Consider the following 23,207-nt stretch of genomic DNA (forward strand, 5'->3'; position numbering starts at 1 on the left):
GAAAATGCGACGCTGATCTATGTTTTTTTATTTTTTTAAATGAAAACATCTGCAATAAGTAGGGTGGATGTCTGCTCTGTTCTCTTGTCCACTTGCATTTCAGGAAGTGTTTGTTTTCATGGATGTCTGTAGTTGTGGGCTCAACTGGCCACAAGGGATCTGTCACTGACAACTTATTAAAAGCTGAACCATAACTCCTGAGGAACAGATTTCCTCACTATAAAGGTTGCTTTCCCCTGAGTGAAATGTCAGATAAATAAAAAGCTGAAATATCTCTTAAGTGTGTTCTACTTATAAAATAGAAGTACATAAGCCAATAGTATTTAGCAGTGGAGGATATATGTTTGGTGGCATTTAATACTTTTTAAATTTTCCTTTTACTGAGCTAATCAGAACTGACTACCTCTGTAATAAGGTTATTCATAATTTTGATTTACCCAATTTCTGTATCCTGGATATCCACTGCAGTATATATTGGTTTTAGTATTAATTTTTGGACAAACCACAGATTTTTTTAATATTTCTTGTAGAAGTAAGACAAACATCAATACCAATTGTTTTCTCCTTTTCTGGAAATGCATTTCAAGCATTATTGAAAGCCTGCACTTTAATTGCTTATACGGAAAGTCCTAATACTGATGACAAAAAAGATGAAATATCCCACACAGGCCTAAGTAATCTTTTCTATCTACTTCAAATTCTGTTCTGATCTTCCCTGTGCTTTGTGTCTTGCATAATTTATTGCCTTCCCCAGCCTGAGAGGGGCTCCTTGTGCAGCCATCAGCAATGAGCTCCGTTAGTGGTCATCGGAGGGGTTTGAGGAGTGACATGGATGTGCTGTGTCCCATCAGGAACATGACACAGCTGGCACAGGGATGGGAATCCTTTGCACAGGAGACTGAAAAAGTCCAGTCTTTGTGAGTCAGAACCTTAGGCTTGATGGTCACTTTTACAATTTCTCTTTGATTAGGTAAAATCTAGGAGTCTGGAGATTTAAATTGTATATAACTCACTTACCTAAATGGGACGTTGGTGGAATTTTTTAAACAAGATCACAAGCTCCAGGTCCAGAGTTTGATAAAAGAAAACCACATCCCTAATCCTGAATGGGACCCATTATCTGGGGTTTGAAATCTGCTACAAAAAGTCAGGGTGACTGTTGCTATTTCCAGAGATTACTTATCTGCTTACTTATTTCGCTGAGCTCTGCTCGCTGCTTTCTGGGCTCGTTATTCTTTTATCCTAATGAAGCACAGATACATTTTGATGCAGCACCCATGCTGCAGCACTGCCTTTGTATGAAGAGTAATGAATAGCAGATTTGGCTCTTTTCTGTTTTAATAGACTTACAAGAGTGTCTCTGACAGAAACAAACTCCAGAAAATACCTTGATTTAAAAACAGGCTATGTGGTATCCTTACTGTCCTTTTGATATAAAACTTGATTAAAATGGGATGTGACATCAGTTGAAAAAGTATGAAAATCAAATTTTCTTTATTACGTACGTGTTTAGGCTAACCTATGCCTACAGTTTATCTTTGTGTAATTTATGCTGTCTTTGTGCCATGCCTTAATTTTGAATACATTTGTTGAAGATTTCCTGTAGCATTCATCTATGATTGTCCAAAGGAAGTTTTATTCTAAAAAAGAGATAGTACTGGTTTTAATTATGAATCTAAATAGCTTCATAACCAGAGTGAACTCTGAATTTACATCATTTTTATGATAGCCACACCATTCCAGGTTTATTGATTTTGTCATTTGCTTCATTACATTTAATGCAAACCTTTTGTATGAAATTATTCTGGTGCTGTGCTGGCCACGGAGGGGTCAGCATGTGCAGTCTCTAGCCAAAACAGCACAGCAATATCATTTTAGTGCAGACTCCATGGAGAAAGGGGGGTTGTAAATACTGTCCACCAGCAGAACAAAGTTTGCCTTTTCCACTTGACCTTCCCAGCTGGACGAAGTTAAAACCACAGCTAGAGTTGTCTTTTTTTTCACTCTTCTTTTCTCTCCCCGTGTTTGGCTTCAGCTCTTTGGTCAGTGGGACAGATGTCTGTTACTGGAGAGGAAAGGGAGTTTGGGGGTGGGTTTGGGCAGAGCCTGCTGGATCCCTGGCAGTGCCAGGCTGAGCTGGGAATGCCTGGCAGCCCCAGTTCCCTGCCCATGGAGATCTCCCAAAGGAGATGGTCTGCAGGAGTGCTGATCTCCTGCTCACAAGCTGTTCTGAAGAGCCACTTGCTTTTTTGGCTTTCAAGGCAGAGACACTGGGTTTCTGGGGTCTCCAGTTGTTTTTCCATTTCACTGGGATTAAATTCTGATACTTGGTTTTGTGAATAGGGAACAATGTGCCTGATTTGCTGTACTTTTTATGGTGTCCCTGCCCATGGCAGGGGAGATGGAACTAGGTGATCTTTAAGGTCCTTTCCAACCCAAGCCATTGTGTGATTGTATGAATAAAAGTTCTTGAGTTCTTAATTAATACTACATCACTTTTCCCAGATAACACAATTATTATTTTGAATCTAACTTCATTTTAAAAAGTGATGCAAACACTATGCAAAACAGGTAAGTAAATGGATCCTTGTTTTCCCAGAAGGCAATGACTTAGGCTCAAAAATTAATTTCAGTAATTGATTAGGGGACCAGATTTCCTGCACCACTCTTCCTTGACCACAAAATGAGATGGATGTCCCCCTGCTTTTGACCCCAACTCTTACCTCAGCTGCAGCTTTTTTCTTGACCCAAGCCCTCAACTCAGCTGCAGCTTTCTGTGTGAGAGCAGAGCTGCCTATTTAAAACATGCCTGTGCAGCTTCTTGCCACATTTAGAGCCCAGAAGGGAATGATTACATTTCTCATTCAGTGATTCAGTCTGTTCCATGACTTTCTATCCTGCAGTTGGGTGGCTCCATGAGATAAAGTGTAGAAAAACAAAGCCACCTGCAATTCAACTCAATACAAAATTGATATGCCTTGAAAGAAAAATATTAAACTGTAATGGTTACTGTAGTGTAGAGTTTTTTCATCACAAATTGTTTTTATATGAACATATGCTCGCTGTGTTTGTACAGCAAGGGACGTTATACAGTCCTTTTAAACAGCTCAATTGCTGCATCACTTGAAAATTTCCTCAAAGGAAGCTCAGGTCATGTAAATTCTACATGGATATTAAGAAGATCCTATGGAGGATCTTAATTTTATTCAAAAAAAGCACCAGTGTTTTTTCACGGATCTGCAGTGTTTTCTTCCTCTATAAAATAAGGATCTAAATCTGAGCGAAGCACAGAGGGAATTCTCAGGCACTCACATATCTGTTATGAGATTAATAGAAATAAAGTTGATTATCTAGGTGCAAATCTGAGAATGGCTTTAGTATAATAGCTCTGAGGTAGGCAAGAATAAAACCCCTTTTGTTTAAGGCCAAATGACAGAGGGGGACTGGAGACAGCAGCAGTGAAAAAGGCTGTGAGATGATGGTCTCATTTGTACAGCTGATTTCTGCTGCTGAATATCATTCCCTTCCACTCTTTTTTTCCTACCAAAGGCCTGTGGGATCTAATTTTGCTTTTGTTTACCCTTTGGTAGTCCCATAAATGTCAAAGAAACAAATGAGAGAATTCCATCTTCATGAGGAAGTAACCTCTGCTCCAGTCTTTTGTGGGTTTTTTTAAAGCTCTTTTTGGAGTTATTTTTCCAACTCATTGAGCAGCACAGTGGTAATGTGCATACACAGCTTGTCCAAGGTGCATTTTCACACTTAGGATTCTTCTTCCTTTCTCTTGTTTGACTAGGGAAAGCAAGGATTTTGGAATTGTTTATTTGAAGGAACAGCAGTGTTTCATGAATGAACAATCAATATTATTTCCCTATATAAATTCAGCATCAATATCCTGTCACTCACAAGTTGCCTATAAAGCAGTCATGATACCTTAATGCTAGAATACAGAGTGGTACTTTTCAAAAAAACCCTCAGAAAACCCCCAACCCAAAACCAAACCTCCCAACCCTAGAATTTAACTCATTTCAAGAGCTAATGGGCTGTATAAAACTGTGATGTGGTGCAAAAGAAATCATAAGGGAAATTATTCACATTAAGATTTAAGATGCCCATAAGCAGTTCTTGCTGCATTTCCAGGAGCCCAGCATAAAGCATCCAGCCTGCCTCTCAGGGCAGCAGAACAGAGCTCTCTCATACACATTAAAAAATGGCATTTTGTGGCATGGGGTGGGAAATGGAGCTTTCTGGTGTGAAAATTAGCTTTAGAAATGAGATTGACTTTTTTTTCCCCTTTTTTTTGTGTGTGACTCTGCAGTAGCCTTGTATGTGAGTTTCACCCTTGAACCTACTTTATTTAGTATTTAATTTATATGCTTAAACTCGGGTCATATGCAGCAACAGCTATTGATTAGATCCTGCTTTTAAACCCAGTCTTAGAGGGAAGATGACTGCTGCAAAGAGGTCAAGTGGTTTGCCTGAAATAATTCACTGAGTAAGAGGGACTCACAATTATCTGAACCATTTGAGCAGGGGGCTGTTGTTGGGGGTGGATTTTTAGTTTGGCTTTTAGCTCTCTGCCTGAAGCTCTCACTGCTTTTTGGTGCTCTCCCTTCCTGAGGAGCAGCTGAAAACATAATTAAGGGTTAATGTTCAGGCAGGGAGGGGGAGCAGCCAGCCCTTCACAATAAGTTGGGCAATAAGCAGCGCTCTCAGGACAGTGACTGAGAAGGATGGGAGAAATGTCCTGTGAAGCCAATTGTTCAGGTATCCTCTTTACCTACTTACAAAAACAGTTTTTTGCTTTGATTGCAAAAAGGAAAAAAATTGGGGCAGGGCTTTTTTTCTGGCCGTTTTATTTCAGTGCTGTCACGTCTCAGTATGAATTAAGTTTTTGAGGTTTGGTCTAAAGGGTCAGGTGAGGTAACTGGTGGGATCTTGTGATCCAAACTTGCTGCTAGTCCTACCTGGGAGTACAAGTTCTCTTGCATGTGGCGTCCTTTTTGTCATGACAAAAACAGATGTCTCTTTATGAATGTATTTATGGACTAATGTCAGGAAAAAATACCCATAAATTATACACCACCTAGCAAGGAAATTTCAAATTCATCTGGATAAGTTAATTTTTAAGATTCTGTGATAGTGGCTTCAAGTTTGTAAGGTTTGTAGAATCCTTATTCAGTGACTAGTGAGTAAATGTGAATGAACATTTCAGAATGTAAGCATTTATATTTAAGAAATCACAATGTCTAGGATTACTTGAAGATTGTATTTAAATGCTTGGCATTAGTGTTATTTCAGCCCTTCAGGGGATGAAGAGCATGTTTTAGAAGGGCATGAAGGGACAGGACAATGGGGAATGGCTTTAAACTGACAAAGAGCAGGCTTAGGTTGGATATTAGGAAGAGATTCTTCCCTGTGAGGGTAGGAAGGCCTTGGCACAGGGTGCCCAGAGAAGCACCTAATGATTTAATGATTTCAAAAGGAAATACTTTTCTTTAAAAAAAAAAAAAAAAAGTAAAATTTGCAGAGAAAAATATTGAAGTCTGTAACTTCTAGGAAATTCTGTAAATAAACCTGCCTCTACAATATTTTCTGTTGATTCAAAAGTCCAAAAATTATTTAATAATACTAACCATATGTCTAACAGTAAGCCATCTTCTATCCATATTTTTGTTTTTAAATTGGGCATGCAGTTATCTCAGGATGCTGTTTTTATCAGTATTTGATGAAATAATTCTTTCACACTTACATTCATTACAAGTCCTGCATTTATAGATAAAGTACAGTGTTTTAAGTCACTCAAATCTCCTGCAAGATGGAATAAATCCCTTTGGAGGTGACCTGTCCTCCTGTTCTTGCAATGTGTGTTGTTTTGGAGATTATGGCTGTGCCTTGGTACCTGGCTTTCTGCACTGTGAGGTTTCAGCTCCTGGGTCGAGTTCTTCCTTGCCCAGCAGTTCATCTCTCCAGGAGATTGGCAATCCACAAGGAAAGCTGGAAGACCTCAGCACCTGCAGCCTGCTCCGCAACCCTCCCCAAGAATTAAGCTTATGTGAGGATATAGCAGTAGGGATTTGATGAGTTTTCCTTTCAGGCACTGCAGCCCAGTAAAACACCCGTGCTGTGATACATCCTTTACCTATATCTTTGTAAAGGTGCTCTGTGGCAATAATAACATCAGGAATTATCCCTTGTACTGTGTTCAGCCCTTTTGATATAAACTCTCCCTCCTCCATGTGGATGCTGACAGTCTGGTCAGAGAGAAAGTCAGATAAACTTTCCCAGGCATTGCTCTGGGGGAGCAGGTTTGATTTTATGAAGCTTTTCTTTATCATTTTTGTACCTTACTGCAACATCTCCTGGTTTTTGTTTATTAAAAAAAAGGAAAAGCCCATGCATTCAGATGTGAAAGCAGTTGGTTCTTCTGAGGGTATTATTTCATTAAGGTCATCACTAGTTATCTATTAGATATGGGGTAAAACACATAAAACAAGACTACAATCAACAAAACTTATTCATTTCTATCATGTCATTGCTCCATGTTTTGTATTAGTACTATACCTGTCCCGAGGCTAGAGAAGAACATTTTAATTTGGAAATTATGTAGGGTAGTGGAACTGGAAGAGATTAATTCAGTTCATGAAATTTTGAAAAACCTCATGGTATTACTGACAGCTCTGGGGAGGAGGAATAAATATGTTTAAGGGTGAGGGACTCAAATGCTACAGCCATCCCATAAATGCCAAAAATAGATAGATGCCATTTGTTTTTATGAATTAAAAGAAGCAAACCTATGGTTGCATGTAGGTGGAAAGAAACTCCCTGGTGAACATGCACAAGAGCTGTCACATATGCTCCGTGCCATGTTTCTGAAGGATGTGTGGCAGTGCCACATTGATTTGGTAAAACATTGTTTGGGAAGTTGAAGATCTGCTAACAAAAACTGAATGTAGTCATCCAAACATATTGGGTGCTTCTGGTTCATATGGGTGTTCAAATAGAACATTTGTTCCAAAGTGCTTGTAAACAAAAATCTGCAGGATGGATTGCTGTCCTTACCCCGGGTGACAAACATTGCACAGATTATGTGAATTTGGCTGTCTTGAAAACAGTAAAGCAAAATGGCTTTTTTTTTGTCAATTGTGATCCAGTTTGCTGTTAATTCCAGAGCACTTTCCAAAGTATTTAAAAATTGATGTAATTTCTAAGTGCCTAGATAACCAAGAAGAACATTGGTTTTGATTCCCATTTAATTTATTCAGTAACTTAACTTATTTTGGTTCCTACAACATTTTTGGGTTTTGTTTTACTTTTCTTAAAGATTTCCTCTTTTTTGTTCCAGAAACTAGTTATCTTTCCAAACACTTCTTATTCTAGTTTGTCCTTTTTAAGTGTTTTAGGCCTTAATTTGTTAGGTGCAGGTGTTTCACTGACAGAGTTTGGGAAGTGTTCTAGACCTGCTGTGGACAAAGGAGTGTGGTGGCAGAGGGGAACACAAGTCACAGGGGCAGGGTTGGTGTGACATCTTCAGAAATATGTCATAGGGTGATCAATTTGGATATGGACAGCTACTCAGGGAAGAACAGGTCTTCAAGTTCATGTCCAACTGCCCAACAAGCACTCCATGTCTATGAGAGGACTTCAGGAATGGAGATAATGAGGAATCAGCTGCAGGTTGGCCTGCTCAGGACTTGCATGTGCCAGAATAGCAGATTTTAGTGCTTATTGGAACCTTTGCCACTCTTCTTAGCCTAAGGGAAGTGTTATTTGCTTACTCATATATCAATACATGTATATGTAACTACCTCAATTACGTATATAAGCTCATGGAGTGCTCAGAAAAGAGTGCAGAGTACTATTTTTATAAATTTAGTACAAATATAAATCAGCATATAAAAACACACAGCAAGATTTCACTCCTTAATTACAGTTTTTGTCGCATAAGCAGGTAATACTGTAACCCAAAGCATGATTGTGTTAACTTATTTGTTTGAAATCATTCAGAACAAGCAAATTTGGGGCAATGAGGTATACAGTCAGACTGTAAAAGTAATTCCACTGGGACTGTGGATGGGGAATTGAATTCATTGCCTTCAGTAGTGAGAATGAAGCTTGATGTACGTGTTGTAAAGGCTTGTGAGGTTCAGGCTGAATTCCAATGTGTCTCTCTCACCCTTAGCACCAATTCATCTAAACTCACCCATAATCTTATCTAGAACTGATTACAAGTCAGCCACAGCTCTGACTTGCAAAATGGGATATGATGCTAAGAAATGACAAATATAAAGACTTAAAATCACAGGATCAGGGCTTTGCATACACATTGAAGCAACCACTGGAAAACAAATTTCAAAGGTTTTTACAGCCATTGCCAGCCCTGTTTTGTATCAGTAAGAGGGGAAACAGCACAGGGCTGTAGTTATGTGGGGAACTTGTAGCTGCTGCTCTTCCTCAGCTGGCCTGAGAAATCAACCAGCAAAGCAGAGAAACAGTTAGGAGTCAGGATTTGGAGCTGCATGTCATTAGAAGCATTTTTGTGTTAAAAACAAAATTTCTGATAATACCCAGGCAGGTCATCAGTAAACAACACAGAACTGTAGCTAAGCCAAATGGTTCCTTGTCTTAAAGTGATTCAAAACACTTATTTTTTTGTTAGTGAGTTTGTCAGTGGCTGATTTTACAACAGAAATGATTAGAAGGGGATAAATTTCATGTCTCAAAAGCAAGCTGCTGTTGCCTAATCAGTATAGAAGAAAAAGGGTAAAACAGCAAAATTCTGGAAGCCCACCCTCCAACCCTGTTTTTCATCTGGAGATGCAACTAATTCATACTAAAATAGGAACCCACAGCTGTGTTAAAGATGAAATGGTCTGATTTGGAAGCCTTTAGAAAAGCTTCTGAGCCTGTGTTAAGCATGGTCAGTGCTGGAAATCCCTATCAGGGTGATTTAAAATTAATGCAGCATTTTGAAGTATGTGATTTGTTAACTGTTCTCCAGTGGCTGTGGGAGTTGGTTGAGGAACTGAGTAGAACCATGTTGAGAAAAGTCCCTCAGTCCAAAATGGAATGTGGAGATATTTGGAACTGTGATTCCTTCTCCAGCTTTAACTGGCCATTTTTGTTTTTTTTTTAAAACAGTCTGATAAAACAGGCTTTGACTGAAAACTTATTGGTGTGTTATACTAAGAAACTACCATTTATAACTGCAAGCTGTTAATTGGATAGTATCCACAAGTTTTTAGTATTAATTTTCTAATTACAAAAGGAAAAGTTACCAAAACAAAACAAACAAACAAACAAAAAAATCAACTGTTTTGCCCAAACTTGCCAGCTATGCAGCAAGGCAGACATTCTGCAATGTACTCCCAATATTTAGTGGTTTGGTATTGCTTCCTCCTAATTTTTGTCCTGAGAGCTAGAAGAACATTTCACAAGTCGTTGTATGACTGCGGGTGATAGCATTAATCTAATGTGATGTGGGATTTCAGAGGGGACAGATGTCTGGAGATCGAATGTCCAGATTTCCTTTTGCTCTGTCATCCCCCTAACCATGTAACAAACCAGGCACTTCTGGGCCTTGCCCTGGGCATGTTCACCTTCCCTGCTCTGCACTCGCCCTCTGCCACAGCCTCCGTGCCCCACAACGTTTTCATGTTTGCCAGTCAAGTCCAAGATTCTCAAAGGCAGGAGAGCCTTAATTTTCCTCTCAAACCTGAGTTTTGTAGGTTTTAAAACATAAAAATGTGTCAGCAAGGAACACCACCAGAATTAGCACACTTTTTGCTATGTGTCCCTGTTAAACCATCTCAGGGTGAGCTCTGTGCCGCTGGCACGGGCTGGGCTCACGGGCACTGCCAGCTCAACCTGCAGTGGTGTCTCCAGGGCAGCAGGGATGTCACCCATGTCCAGAACATCTGTCCAGCTCTGCAGCCAGGAACAGCAGAGCACCAGCCCTGCCTTGTTGTGTCACACTGCAGAGTTTCTTGCAGCCCTCTGTCCTACTGAGCCCATTTTCCATGCCAACAGCTCCAAAAAATATTGTCTGTCTTTGATAGCAGATACCCTTTTTAATAAGAAGGGATGGAGCATTTTGGGTCTTTTTTTTAAGGTTTTGGTTCTGTAATGAATCTGTTACGGCATGGAATGATTTTGAGGAGAAAACCTCAATCCCAGGTGATGCTGCTGCACTGATGGGCAGTAACAGCTCGCCTGTGGGGTTTGTTTGTTTTGCCTTGGAAATGAGCGCGACTTCTGCGCTGTTAGCTCCACAGAAGTGATGCCACGATGGTGCTTGAGCCTGTGCAAGCACTGGCCTTGCTCACAGGGCACAGATTCTGGGTGAGCTTCAGTGCTGCTGCCGTCCTGGGCTCGGGATGGGGCACGGGCAGCCGGAGCCTGCAGCCTCCCCGTGCCTGTGCCTCCCCTCCCTGCCAGAAACACCCGAGAGGAGCGGGGGGCCCAGATGAGCAGAGGCCAGGGCTGGAAGGCACAGTTCCGACCCCACCTGCAGCAGCTGGGTGGATGGAGCCACCTGCACCTCCTCCTCCCCGTGCTCTTTGCACATGACAAATGTCTACTTCTTATTTCGTTTAACCAACTGTGTGTTTTTTCTATGCAGGTACCTCGCTTTCAGATTTTCCAGTTTCATAATACTGTCCCTAATGATATTATTTCCTATTAATATTCCTAATCTGATTCCCGGGTATGATTTCCTATTAATAAGGTCGCTGGTTAGTAACATTCTGAACTAGAACTTTCCTTTACGTGTGGTGTTTGACACTTGTCAACTGAACAGAATAAATAAAAATTTAAATAAGTGCAAACCTTCTAAAACTGTAAAGAACACCACAGTAAGTAACTTTCATTTTCTCAAACACCCATTTTATCTTTCTCTTTTCTTCCCCTTTTCCCCTTTGGGGCTATGGCAGAGGAGAACAACAGATGGTTATCAGTCAAGAGTAACTAGGGAAACAGCAAAACCTGCCCCAATTGCTATGGAGACAGCCATTTCTGTGCTTGGTATGCACTATTTGTTACATCAGCAACCAGAGAGAGTTAAAAAAAGAAAAAAAATGTTCTAAAGCACCTGATATTGAAAAGAAATCTTGTGTTTGTGTGTATTTGTCCTTGCAGCAGGCGGAGTCTCCATGTTTGTTTGTCACTCAAGTTTGCTTTAAGCTGATATTTTGGTTATTTTGTGACGGCAGCATTTTGATTTGTGAGTTAATGTAATACAAACACTCAGAGCAAATACTTAGTAATTTTGAATAGTCTGCAGAATAATTATTCATAAGCAATTCTTCTCCTTCAAATCAGATATTCCTCCCTCCTTGAATTTAACAACCTGGCAGCACAGGTTTGGTATGAAAACTGAAGACAGAGAATATGACTCTGCCCAATTATCCCAGGCAGATGAGCTATTTCTGCACAAAGCCTCAACCACAGCTTTTGGCAAAACTGCATCCTTGGGAACCAAAAAAAACTGGGAATTTTGAAACACTTGTAAAAATCTCAGAGTGAGATTGCAGCTTGATCACAACAGCTGTATCAGTCTTTCATGTTTTCTAATATAAGCAAGCTCTTATAGAGTGATTTTAGTGAGGCATAAATAAAGAGTAAAAATTAAATGGTAAAAATGCATTAAAAGCTGCTTTGAAAGAACTTTACATTATTTCAATTTAATTGCATTTAACATTACCTCAAAGCACCATCTTTCCCCATTCATTGGGGCTTCCTCATCAATTAACACAAGGATAAGGACTTTGGTTTGGTATGTGAGAAATTTTAAATGGATGCGTTGGTGTCACTTTCCTCAAGAATTTAATATTCTTGAAATCACATGTGGGCAATAAATGTTATAGAGTATATTTCTAATTCTTACAGGTTATGGAAGAATGTAAATACTAGAGTGCAGACCTTACAGGAAAGGGACAACATAGAACCAGCAAGTCTGTATTAGAAACAAAATGAAAAAGGAAATGGAAGGGAGAAATGTTGTGCAAACAGGAGTTCTTTTGGAGATATAATTAACAACATTAATTATTTTCTAAAATTATTCTGTAATAATTTACAGTGCATTTGCCTTCCTGTGAAATCACTATTGAATTTTTTTAAAATATTTTGGTGATACAATTCCTTAACATGGATATATCTGGTTAAAAATGCAAGTCTTTCCTCAATGAGGAAATAGCACCTGCCTAATTTTTTATCTGCAAGTGTAGATACAAGCTATAACAGTAAACCTTAAATATGCAACTATTATTACACTGCTTTTCTATGCTAAATGTGAAATATGAGAAAGAAATTTGAACAGTATATATTACAGTAGTCATTAATGCTGGCTTTTATTTAAATATTTTACTAGATTTTTGGCAAAATAAAGAAGGAGGTTATAGTAATTTAACTACTGTCACAGTATAATTAAAAAATAGATTAGCACTTGAGCTCTGCAGTGGCCTTGGTAGTGTTTGAAAATGGGAAAAAAATCCCTTACTGAATAAAGTAGAAAACACTGGTTAAAAAGTCCATTATTGTTAAACATTGAGGCTTGAAGGGCCTCTTCTTTGTGAATGTGAGTGTGGCAAACTGCAGAAAAAATCTCTTATAAACTGCAGCTGAAATCTCTTATATAGTTGGTGTGCTGTGAAGAAATCTTGCTAGTAATACAAATGTATGGTTTTAAACAGAATTTTTTTAATGTTAATAAAAAAATAGATTGTTTCAGTTTTTGTAAATTTTACCCTGCATGAATTAAATTCTTTAATATTTTAGAATATTTCTGTGTTTAAAAAAAATCTTAAAACTAGTAACAAGATAAAATTATATCAGCTTTGTTGCTAGGGATTTTTATCTCTCAAATGCATTTGAAAATTAAATATTCCTTATTGTTGTAAGCAAAACATTCAAGGCTTGATATTTAAAGGATTATTTCAAATGGCAAAAGAATATCAATCTTGTAAAACCCTATTCCTTCTAAATAGTATTTGAAATTTAACTCTTATTTATGATAGATAATGCACCAGTCTAAATGATAAGCCAGAGTTACACTGTCAGGAAAAGAGTGTTTTAAACATTTAAAGTAGCATTTTAGCCAAGCCATAGATTCTCCTATGATATAAATCTGTTAGGATGCAGTGTTATTTTTTATTTCTTAGAAAGGTGATTTGTGTCTAAGTTTTTTTGGTTTTTTTTTTCCTTTAAAACATTAATTTTAAGTTTTATCCATCAGTTGCGTATAAGGTACTCACATAATTTTCCTGCTTTTCAATAAAATCTGAGAGTAGTTATTGAGTCTACATTAGAGCCAAATTTCAGTAATACATATGGCTTTATGTGTTATAGCTCTGCCACGTGAAAGATGTCTCATGAAAGAAGTCTTCCTCTGAAGACTTTTATAAATTCTTGGATTGTTTATAAGCATTTGTCTGTGTCACACTCCACCTAAATCCCATTTGCTCATTCAATATTTTCCTTGCTTGAGTGCTCTGCTCTGTTCTCTGAGCTCTGTGCTATTGCTGTCGTTCTCTCTCGGCATTGTCTGGTTGCTAATTGCCTGTCACGGAGATCTGGGATCCCTGGAGCCTCCGGGCGGGGTCAGGCTGGATAATTCCATCCCAGGGGAGCTGCTGGGTGTCCCAGCCGGGGATCTCAGCTCACTCACCTGCTCTGACAACGTCACCCAGCGCAGCTCCAGGGTCTGGGTCTGCTCAGCTTCACTGCTTTGTGTCTCATGCATGAGAGATTCAGCACATAACCCAAACACTTCGGCCCAAATCAAAGTTAGCTGTCTATGTAACTCAGCAAAATTTGAAAGTGTCACACAGCTCAGTTACTGTGGTTTCACTCATCCTTCAGCAGCTCAGTATTTCTCTGTGAGAACGTTTTCTGGTCAGAGGCAGTCAAATCACTTGGTAGGTTTAAATAAAGTCTGAGCCCAATGCTGTATTCCTTCAAAGGCAGACTAAATGCAGGTATGAAAAGTGATTTTGTCCATGTAGTTTTAAAACTGCCTCCTAAATCTGAGTTTGTCTTGTCTGACCTTTTAGCACCAGAGTGTTGCACCACTACGTGCAAAACAACCCATTTGTAATCTCGAGGAAAAGATTTTCTAGAAAGGCTAGGAGTGCTGACAAATAGAGGTGCCATTTAAATCTGAACCAAGGCTTCTGCAGCCCAAGACTATTTTAAAAAATTCACCTGTAAGCCTGGAGCAGGTGAGGTGTGTCTCAGGTAGCTGACCTGTGCTCAGTGTGCCTGAGTGCTCTGTTCAGAATGCAGCGATGGGGAGATGGGAGCAGTGTCACAATGTTCCTCAGGGAAATGCAGGTTTCACCTGTTCTGAAATATTGGGGTTTTTTCCTTTTTTTCTCTTTTTTAAAGTTGAAATTTTACCTTCTCTGCATATGGTTAATTTTATTCAAGTAAGATGCTCTTCTTAACAAATGTTAGGGATGTCTTGAGGGTTTGGCCCCTCAAGGATCTGCATGCATAGCCTGCCCACACTGAGTGTGTGAGCTGGCTGCTAGTCCACATCACAGGGGGTTTGTTTTGTCTTCATAAGCATAAAAAGATGTGCTGAACACCTTGGCTTTCTGTAAGACTTCACTTAAACTTTCCCCAAAACTTTAAACTTATCACTTTGTCTTGGAAGGAAGACATTTAGACTTAAACTCCCAAATTTCTAGTCTTGACTGAACTGCTCACCAGGGTGCTGTACAGATGCACAGAAATAGGATTTCCATCTTTACACACAGAGAAATAAATAGGGAGACAGAGGGCCTTAAAACCTAATTTTAAGACAACTAGCAGTTCTCTTCCTTTTGAGAAGAAATTCTCATGTTTCAATGCAGATGTGAATGTGTTGGGGTGATAGATACCAGGAGACACAAGCTCTGTGACAAACATTAAACATGCGAGTTTCACCCCAGAGACTGTGAAGAATTGGTTATGGGCCAGAGAATCAGGGTGTATCACTAATGAATATGTTCCCTATTTACTGATAGTCCTGCTAAGTGTGTGTCTTCTGAGCATTGAGAGGTTTCCCTTGCTGTGATCCTGTGCATCGATCACACAGGCTAAGCCTGGTTGTTGGCAGTGGCATGACTGGACCCGTGGAAATATGATTAAAATGGTCATTACACTTTTTCAACAAAAATCAATCTAGAGAGTAGCAGTTTTTTTTTAAAAAATACAATACCCACCAAGGAATCCCTTTAATCAGAAGGCTTTGAGAGTAGCACACTGTGGGTTTATTTGCTTATTTTAGTGTGTTTGGCAGAAAAATCAATATCATAGTATAACTTCAATAAAAATAATGCAATATCTAGTACTTCCCATAGAAGGAGAGGTGATTCTCAAATTGAGGCTCCTTTCTCCTCATCATGTTACTATCTGCCAACCTTCTGCTTAATAAAGCTAAATGTAAAGTACTTACAGTGCTGCAGACAGCACTGTATTTAACTAATTTGAAGTTTATTCCTCTTCAAAAAGCACCATCCCTTCTGTTTGAGCAACAAATTCCTGTCAATTAAACAGGGATATCAGGACAAGTCTTCTCAGCAGTCAAAAACAGAGAGATTTTAGGATCTTTCACAGATGGTCAGAGAAACAGAGAGAACATAAATATGTATGTATACATTTATCCAGATATGTATATATGCTGTTCATGAACTCCTACACGCAGAAAAATTCCTTTTGGAGGATTGTACATCCCCGTGTCTGCCAGTATTGGAGATATTGCTGAAGTTTTGCCAAATTCACAAAGTTCTCCAAAGTTAGCGAATGCTACGAGAAACCTTAGTTGGGGCTTTATGGTTCCTAAGGTTTTTAGTAGACCTTAGAGTGTGAGTGGGTTTTCCTGTACTTTAACTCATAAAAAATACAATGTTCATTGATACAGACTGCATCACAAAGGAAAAGTTTCCCATGCTTGTCAAAGATGTACATGTCCAGGATGCTCAATGTTAGCAGATCAAACTCAGTCTTTAGAGGGGTTCATAAAGATTATATTTGTTCTGTTTGTGCTTTATTGTTGGATAATAAGAAAATATCTGCAAATGTCTATTTAGACCAAAAATTAGATACGGCGAATAATTGGAAAGTAGTTGGTGAAACTATACAACCATACTATACATGGGTGTAATATATTTCCTAGAGTTGCATATATATATATATATATTTCATAAAAAGCAGAAACTACAGTGTAATCTTTGTATCTTTATTCAAGATACTTTACCCATATAGTACAGAAGGTCTCTGCCTCATCAAATCTAAAGTTTATGCTGTGCAAAGGGCAGTAACAGATAGTCAGGAGCTTGCATCTATTTTTTCATGAAATGCAGATATTTTACTTGCATGTGACTAGATATGTAATTTTATTTCTTTAAGTGTAAAATTTAAGGGATCAGATGTCAGAAAATGTAATCACTGAATTTTAAATTGCAACTTTAATTCTTTTAAGCAGAGGAGACAGATGTAGTTGTCTTGCTGCATCCACATGTATTGCAAAATGCATTTAAATCATGCGCATACAGGGAGACAAATGAGAGAACTCCGCCACCCAAATATTAAATTACATGTTTTGAAGCAAAATAGTGTTTTAAGTGTACATGTGTATAATGCTTTTTGTCACTGGATTGCTCTCCCTGATGCAGTTAGACAGAATCTGTATTTAGTCAGAAATCTTTCAATAGAAAGGGCTACCAGATGGGACCAGTAACAATGCAGAGAGGCATCGAACCACCACAGACATTTGGTGCTTAGAATAATAAAAAGACTATAAAATTAGATTAGTTGAGTCTAATTTGGAATTGGTATATTCCCTATGCACTCTCACAGCTCTTGGGTAGATAAAGCCTGAAGATTTAGTACTGTCAGGACAGAGGACTCCAACTTCCAGTAAAAGAAAAAACGGCATTCTGTGAGGTCACGGAGGGCAGCCCAGTGACCTCCAATGATTTACAGGCCTTTAGCTTAATGAAATTGTTTCAGTGACATGACGGTAAAAGCTCATAATGGATTGGATGCCCTAATGTAATGAAATTACTCCCTTCTGCCTTAAAAAAAAAAAAAAAAAAAAAAAGGGAAAAAAAAAAAAAAAAGGCGCAATTAATATTTACTGAGACCTGACAGGCTTCAGTGTGCGGGAGCGTGCAGCGCTGTCAGACAGCCGCGAGCAGCCCCGAGCAGCGTGGCAGCTGAGCAGGCGCTGCGAGGGGGTGGAGGGACACCTCGCTGACGGGGAAGCCCCAACCTGGCGCTCCGAGCCAGCCTTCATCCTCTCCCTTCCTTTCTGCAGGCAACTGGACAACAACCAGATCAGCTGCATCGAAGATGGAGCCTTCCGAGCCCTGCGCGACCTGGAGATCCTGTGAGTTGACTTGGTGCCGGGGCGGTGGGGGGGTGGCTGTCCCCACTGCACTGCTTGCTGCAGTGCTGGCGAGGCTGGGGGCTCCGCAGCCTCGCTGCCCACCTCAGCAGGTGCAATCTCAGCCTTCCCCCGGGCTGGCCGTGTTGCTAATTGAACCACAATAGACGCCGTGTGCGCTCGCGAGGAGCGCGGAGATCGCCGCGCTCGCTGCTGCGGGAGCAGATGGGTTCAGCAGCATTCCCAGTGTGTCCGGTGTGTGATCCGCAGCCAGCATCCTGCCCTGATGCCGAGCACAGGACGGGTAACAGGTTCATGGGGAGCACTGTTATGAGATGGGTGACCGCTGCCCTAGACAAAAGCTGTTTCAAAGGTGTTTGGTGTGTAAGAGGGAGGAGAGACGGGCGCTTGGCAGGCTTGTTCAGTGCAGTCATTGGCTTTTGGGGAGGATCCTTCTCTGAGGGCTGAAATAACACCACGTTGTGCTCTTCATGTACCACAAACTTTACACATAGGCTGTTAAAGCTGCAGCACATACTGAAAAAAGGTTTTGACAGTGAAAGCTGACTCTACCAGAGAAGCAGCATTAGATTTAGAGCACTGTCATTGTAATGTAAATCCAATATTACCCTGAACTTGGTATCTGTGCAGATAATTTGCTTATTACTAATTGTAACTTGTTCACTTAAAGACCTTTTCTAGAATAGGTTTTCACAATATGAAGTGCTGTAAAGCTTTCCCTGTCACCCAAAAGTTAATCCTGCAAATCTGAGTGTCAATACTCATGAAAGCACATAATTCTGAGCCGAAATGGAGGGGGGCGGGAAGGACACGCGACCTCTCCAAAATTCAAACCCTCCTCCTCCACCGTGAGTTAATGATAGAGCAGCCCTGACCCAGTGCACACCTTCCTACCTCAGGGAAGGCCTGCCTGGCTGCTGCAGAGCTTGCCCTTAAATTCCACGGGATGAAACAGCAAATGGCAGGTGGATAAAACGAGCACCTGCCTCAGCCACTGCTGGCACCTGGAGACTCAGCAGAGTCACGACGTTGCCCTGGGCTCCTGAGAGGAGGCAGAGCAGCGGGGCTGGATGGGCAGCCCTGTGCCACACCACGGGGGTCTGAACGCTCTGGTGATGCACGGGGCTGTTCCCAGGGGCTGGATCCAGCTCGGACTGATGCTCAAAGGAGCTCTGCCTTCTGTGCCAGCACAGGCTCAGCTGTCTGAGGGACCTGGGGCTGGCCGTGTCTGTCACAGCCCCTCTGTCCCCTGTCCCCCAGGCTGGGACCCTGATGTGTATCAGATCGTATGTGTTGCTCACAGTGAGCTAGCAAAAGGTTTCTGCAGAGTTTCTTATCTGGGAACTTACGTTATCAACAGTATTGTTTGAATTCTATAGTAATAGCACTTTTCAGGAAAAGTAATGTGTTACCACTATAAAATTTTACTTGTCTATCAGACTGAAAAATCTACTGTGTGGTGAAAGAAAAGAAGAAAGGAAAAAAAAAATGGAACTCCTTTAAAACTGGCTTTCTTTTTTTTCCCCTTTTGATAGACTGATTGTCTGTATCTGCAGAGAGTGAATCAGTCCTCCACTGACAGCAGACTGTGCTATAACTTTCACTAAATAGGCTGGACAATAAATGGAGCCCTTTCTTGCAATATACTGAGTTCTGCAGGCTCTGCAGAAGTTGCTAGGAATGCATTCCTTCTCCTCAGGACGTAGTAAATGCTGAATTAGTTTATTTACCTCTCTGTTTTTAATTGGTTACTTCTATGGCAGTTATTTATGGGTGGAAAAGATGAGGAGATGATGATATATAAAATAGATCATAATCAGTTATTTAGTGCATTTTTAATTTTCAGCACAGACACACTACTACAGGAAAAATAATCAATATTAATTCTAAAAGATGAGAAAACAAATTGACAGTATCTATTTCTAAGCTTATTTTTCTTGTAGTCACAAAATGCGTGTTTTATATTTCCAACATAATCTGAATTTTTTTCCCATGTTTTTCCAAAGAAAGTCTGAGAATTTAATTTATCAAAATAAATTTGCTAAATGCCCCAGAGAATATATTTTTAGTTGCAAAACAGTCATAAATGTTAAAATTTGCAGCAATCTGAACCATCAAAGAACATTAACAAATGAAACCAAATTTCAACCTTTCAGACCCACTGTGTATTTTTTGGAGATATATTTTAACATAAAATGCAGTATGTAGAAAATATTCAATGATTCTTGCAAAAATAAATCTAATTATCTCTTTGAACAGCTTGCCAGAGTACCAAATAATGTATTTCTTCTTTATCTTACTGATTTCTTGTGACCTTTCTGATATTCAGTGTTTCCATTTCTGTGCTTTTCTCCTCACACACAACCTGTCTACAGAATTCTAAATTTTGTCGATAACTCGGGGCAGAGCCGTGCTCAAAAAATAAACTAAGAATACTTTCTTTAGAAACACTTTGGTTTCTGGATTGCACGTTTCATTCACCTTGAGCTCCTTCAAAAAAAATGACTGCAAGGACTTGGTGATTCAGTAGCTCTTCAGTAGAAAGAGAAGGAATTTTTGTGCAGTTATCCTTCAAAATACAGAGCACGCCGTGACCCGCGTGACTTATTTCTTCTTATCAACAAGTTGCTTTCATTTACTCTTCTCGTTTACTTTTTTGCGTTATAAATGTGTTCCCATACCAGCTAATAGCAAAGAGGCAGAGATGAAAACAAGACTGAAATTTGTGCCTAACTTGAGAACTTGGCGTGGTGCAGAGAGCTGTGAACTTCAGCTGCAGCTGGGAGCAGCCCAGGGCGCAGAATGCGTCTGCCAACGCCATCGCGCTCTTGGTCACTCCTGGGTTTGGGCCACTCTGTTCCCATGTGTCACTGATTTTATGGCCTGACCTACGTAGACCCTAAAGCAGGTGCTGAGAACTACTGCTGACTCTGAGTTTTGGGTTAAAAGATGCAAAAATGTTGCGTCTAAAGCACTATGGTGCCTTCTCTTGATTGTCTTTGCCTATGCAGCAAGTTGAAATAATGTCTGAGAAATGACCTGCAGAACTGATGGACTTAAACATCCTGTCCTGGTAGTTCTGCGTTGGGGCTGGCTTTTTCATTCTTGTTTCTGATTTTCTGAACAGATTCTCATGAAGGGTTTGTTTTCTATCTCTTGATAAAATAGGAAATTTTTCTTGTTGACATAATTCCTGTGTCCCCCTTTTTATAAGATGATAAAACCTATTTCAAAGGGTTTGGTCTTGCATTCCAAGACGTGTGTGCAACAATTGAAATAGCAATAAAATGCAAAATGGGCATGTGTTTGTAAATGAATGGCAAAAGTTATTAACTGTCTTATGACTTGTTGGCATAAAAATGCTCAGAAAAGTTGAAGAAAATTGGTGGAAAACCTTTGCTAATTAAGGATTGTCTAGTAGGAGAAGGTCTTTGCTCTGCTTAATTTTTACTTATGTCCTGTGGCAATATCTGGCAATAATAGTATCATTGAGAAATATCTGTTACTGCAGCTGTAAGTATGATTCAAGGTTATTAAAAAAACCCTCAAGACCAAACCAAAAACTCAGTGTAGTCTTCAAAATGGTCAGCCACTATTCCTTGTGGTGTGACAATATGCTGTTCATATACTTTGTAGGTTAAAAATTAGTCCATGGTTTTATTTCCAAATGCCCAAAATTATTAAGGATATGAGATAAAACGTGTCTAGGGTTCAGAATTTCACCTCCAGTCTCTTAGGACACATGAATAAAAGAAATTAATTTCAAGATGGTTCAACAAGCTCAAACTGGATAAACTGGTAATATTGAGTGCCTGAGCATACTATTGTCATTAGTCTGGGAGGGCTGAACCATTTTTCTCAGTAAGAAAGAGAATTCACTTTAGCAAAAAGCCCATTAATTTATTTGTCATTGTTTTCTCTCTCTGGGGTAACGGGAAAACTGTGCAGTGGCATGGGAATTGTACTGTGTGGACAGCACAGAAAGAATTACAAGTCACTGTTGACAACTTAGGTGGAGTGTTTCCTTTTTTTTTTTTTTTTTTATATTGTAAAAGCTGTTTTTCTCCTGCTTTATAATGATAGCCAGAGGGTCCAGAGCTTGAACACATTCTGTTTGTTGCATAAGATTTTATCATACCAAGAGCTAATCCTAGGAGGTCTGTGGGTAGTATTCTGTTAACGAAGGCAAATGGGTTTTGCTGTACAGCGCTAGTACAGAATGATTTGAGGGTTTGTTTGTTGTTAGCCACATTAATTGTATGTCTTTCATATCATATGGCTGAGTCTGAAAATCCTCCCTCCTGAGTTCCACCTGCTTTTGGAATGAATGAGCACTGACTGCTGTGGAGTCTGTAGCCGCACATGCTCAGGGATCCACCTGGTGCCTTAGTGTGAAAAATCATGTGAGTTCATCCACAAGTAAATGACGAAAAAGTGCAAGTATAGTCATCCAAATATTTGTGACTTCAGTTCCAAATGTGCCCTAAATGTATTATATTAAAAAGATAATTTCTTCTGATTGTAAAATGTAATAAAGGTAAATAAAAATGCACCACCTTTCCTTTCTAAAAATCTTAAAGTTATGAGAGAAATTTAAATTCTTCTGTCTTGTATGCAGAACCTTTTCTCTCTGAATAATTCTGCCACACTCTTCTTCCTGCTCCATGACAAAACCACAAAGCTGTAAGGGCTGTGTCGATGCTTTCAAGTTCCAACCCGGCCCCGAGCCGTGTCGGGTGGGACACAGCCCTTCTGTCACACCAGCCTGGCCTGCAGCCCCAGTTCTGTGCATTGTCTGCCACACCCAGGCATTGCAAGCATTTTACCAGTGGGTAAAGATTGGGATTATTCCTGCCGTCCTTGTTTCGATTCAATATGTTCCTCTTATAAACAATTTCTTCATAAAATGTTTAGTCTTTTTAATTTCTAATAGAGATGTCGTGGGTGAGTGTGATTGTAATGCACACTGCCTTTTGTCATAGCAAACTTTTAAGAACTTTTCTGAACATGAATCAATATTTTGTGCCACAGCCAGGATTTAATTGTTCCTAGGGTTGCCTGTGTATGCTGAACGCTCAGTTATATACTCAGTTTTACTTATTTGCAAAATGCTATTCTGGGCATGTCTTAACTAGATAGAAGATTTTTATTTGCTTTCACAACCTGGAGAGACAGGGAGCGAAAGTCATGACATAATTCTAAATATATGAGATGTCATTGCTTAATGAAAGCCTGAAAATGCCACACAAATGTGATTTCCTCCTCTATTTTGCTGCAAATTATGATCGGTTGAGGCAATCAGGATCAAATTTGAACTCTGTAAATCACGTTCCTATAACTGCTACCAAAATGCCTAAATACAATAATGAAAATGAGAATTCTTTGTCAAATGATGTGCTAGTTTTAGATGGCTAGTTTACTTATACTTGAGTACAGTGAAATTTAAATGATTGCAGTTTTTGATTTATGTTTTTTTTCGGGTTTTTTTTGTTGGTTTGTTTGGGATTGTTTTTTTTACTCAAGGGTGTATATTAGCTCAAATGTATATAAATTAATAAAAACAATTTAAAATCTATACTATTTCATCAGTCAACATGGAAAAATGATACATGTAATAAAAAGTAATGGAAGGGAGTAGCCATTGGCTGTTAATTGCAGCATGTACCTGCTTGGTGAAATTAGGTGAAAAACAAGAAGTTTGGCATTTCTAGGAGTATCTACAGTTTTTTATGTTGAGCTTGTCTCACAATCAAGTTATGCAAGAGGAAGTCAACAGTTGGTTTGGCAATAGAGAAATAGTGTTCCTAGAGTACAGAGG

General features: G+C 39.5%; 1 protein-coding gene across 2 annotated transcripts in view; it reads left to right on the top strand.

The window, feature by feature from the left end:
* SLIT3 (slit guidance ligand 3) overlaps nucleotides 1-23,207 on the top strand; it is a 472,224-nt gene that overhangs the window by 245,500 nt on the left and 203,517 nt on the right. For both annotated transcript variants that reach the window (XM_053956603.1, XM_053956604.1), the window contains exon 6: nucleotides 17,300-17,371. In XM_053956603.1, coding sequence (XP_053812578.1) covers nucleotides 17,300-17,371 — 72 coding nt within the window. The remainder of the gene's footprint in view (nucleotides 1-17,299; nucleotides 17,372-23,207) is intronic.

Source organism: Vidua chalybeata, chromosome 15, assembly GCF_026979565.1.
Source record: "Vidua chalybeata isolate OUT-0048 chromosome 15, bVidCha1 merged haplotype, whole genome shotgun sequence".
Lineage (NCBI taxonomy): Eukaryota > Metazoa > Chordata > Aves > Passeriformes > Viduidae > Vidua > Vidua chalybeata.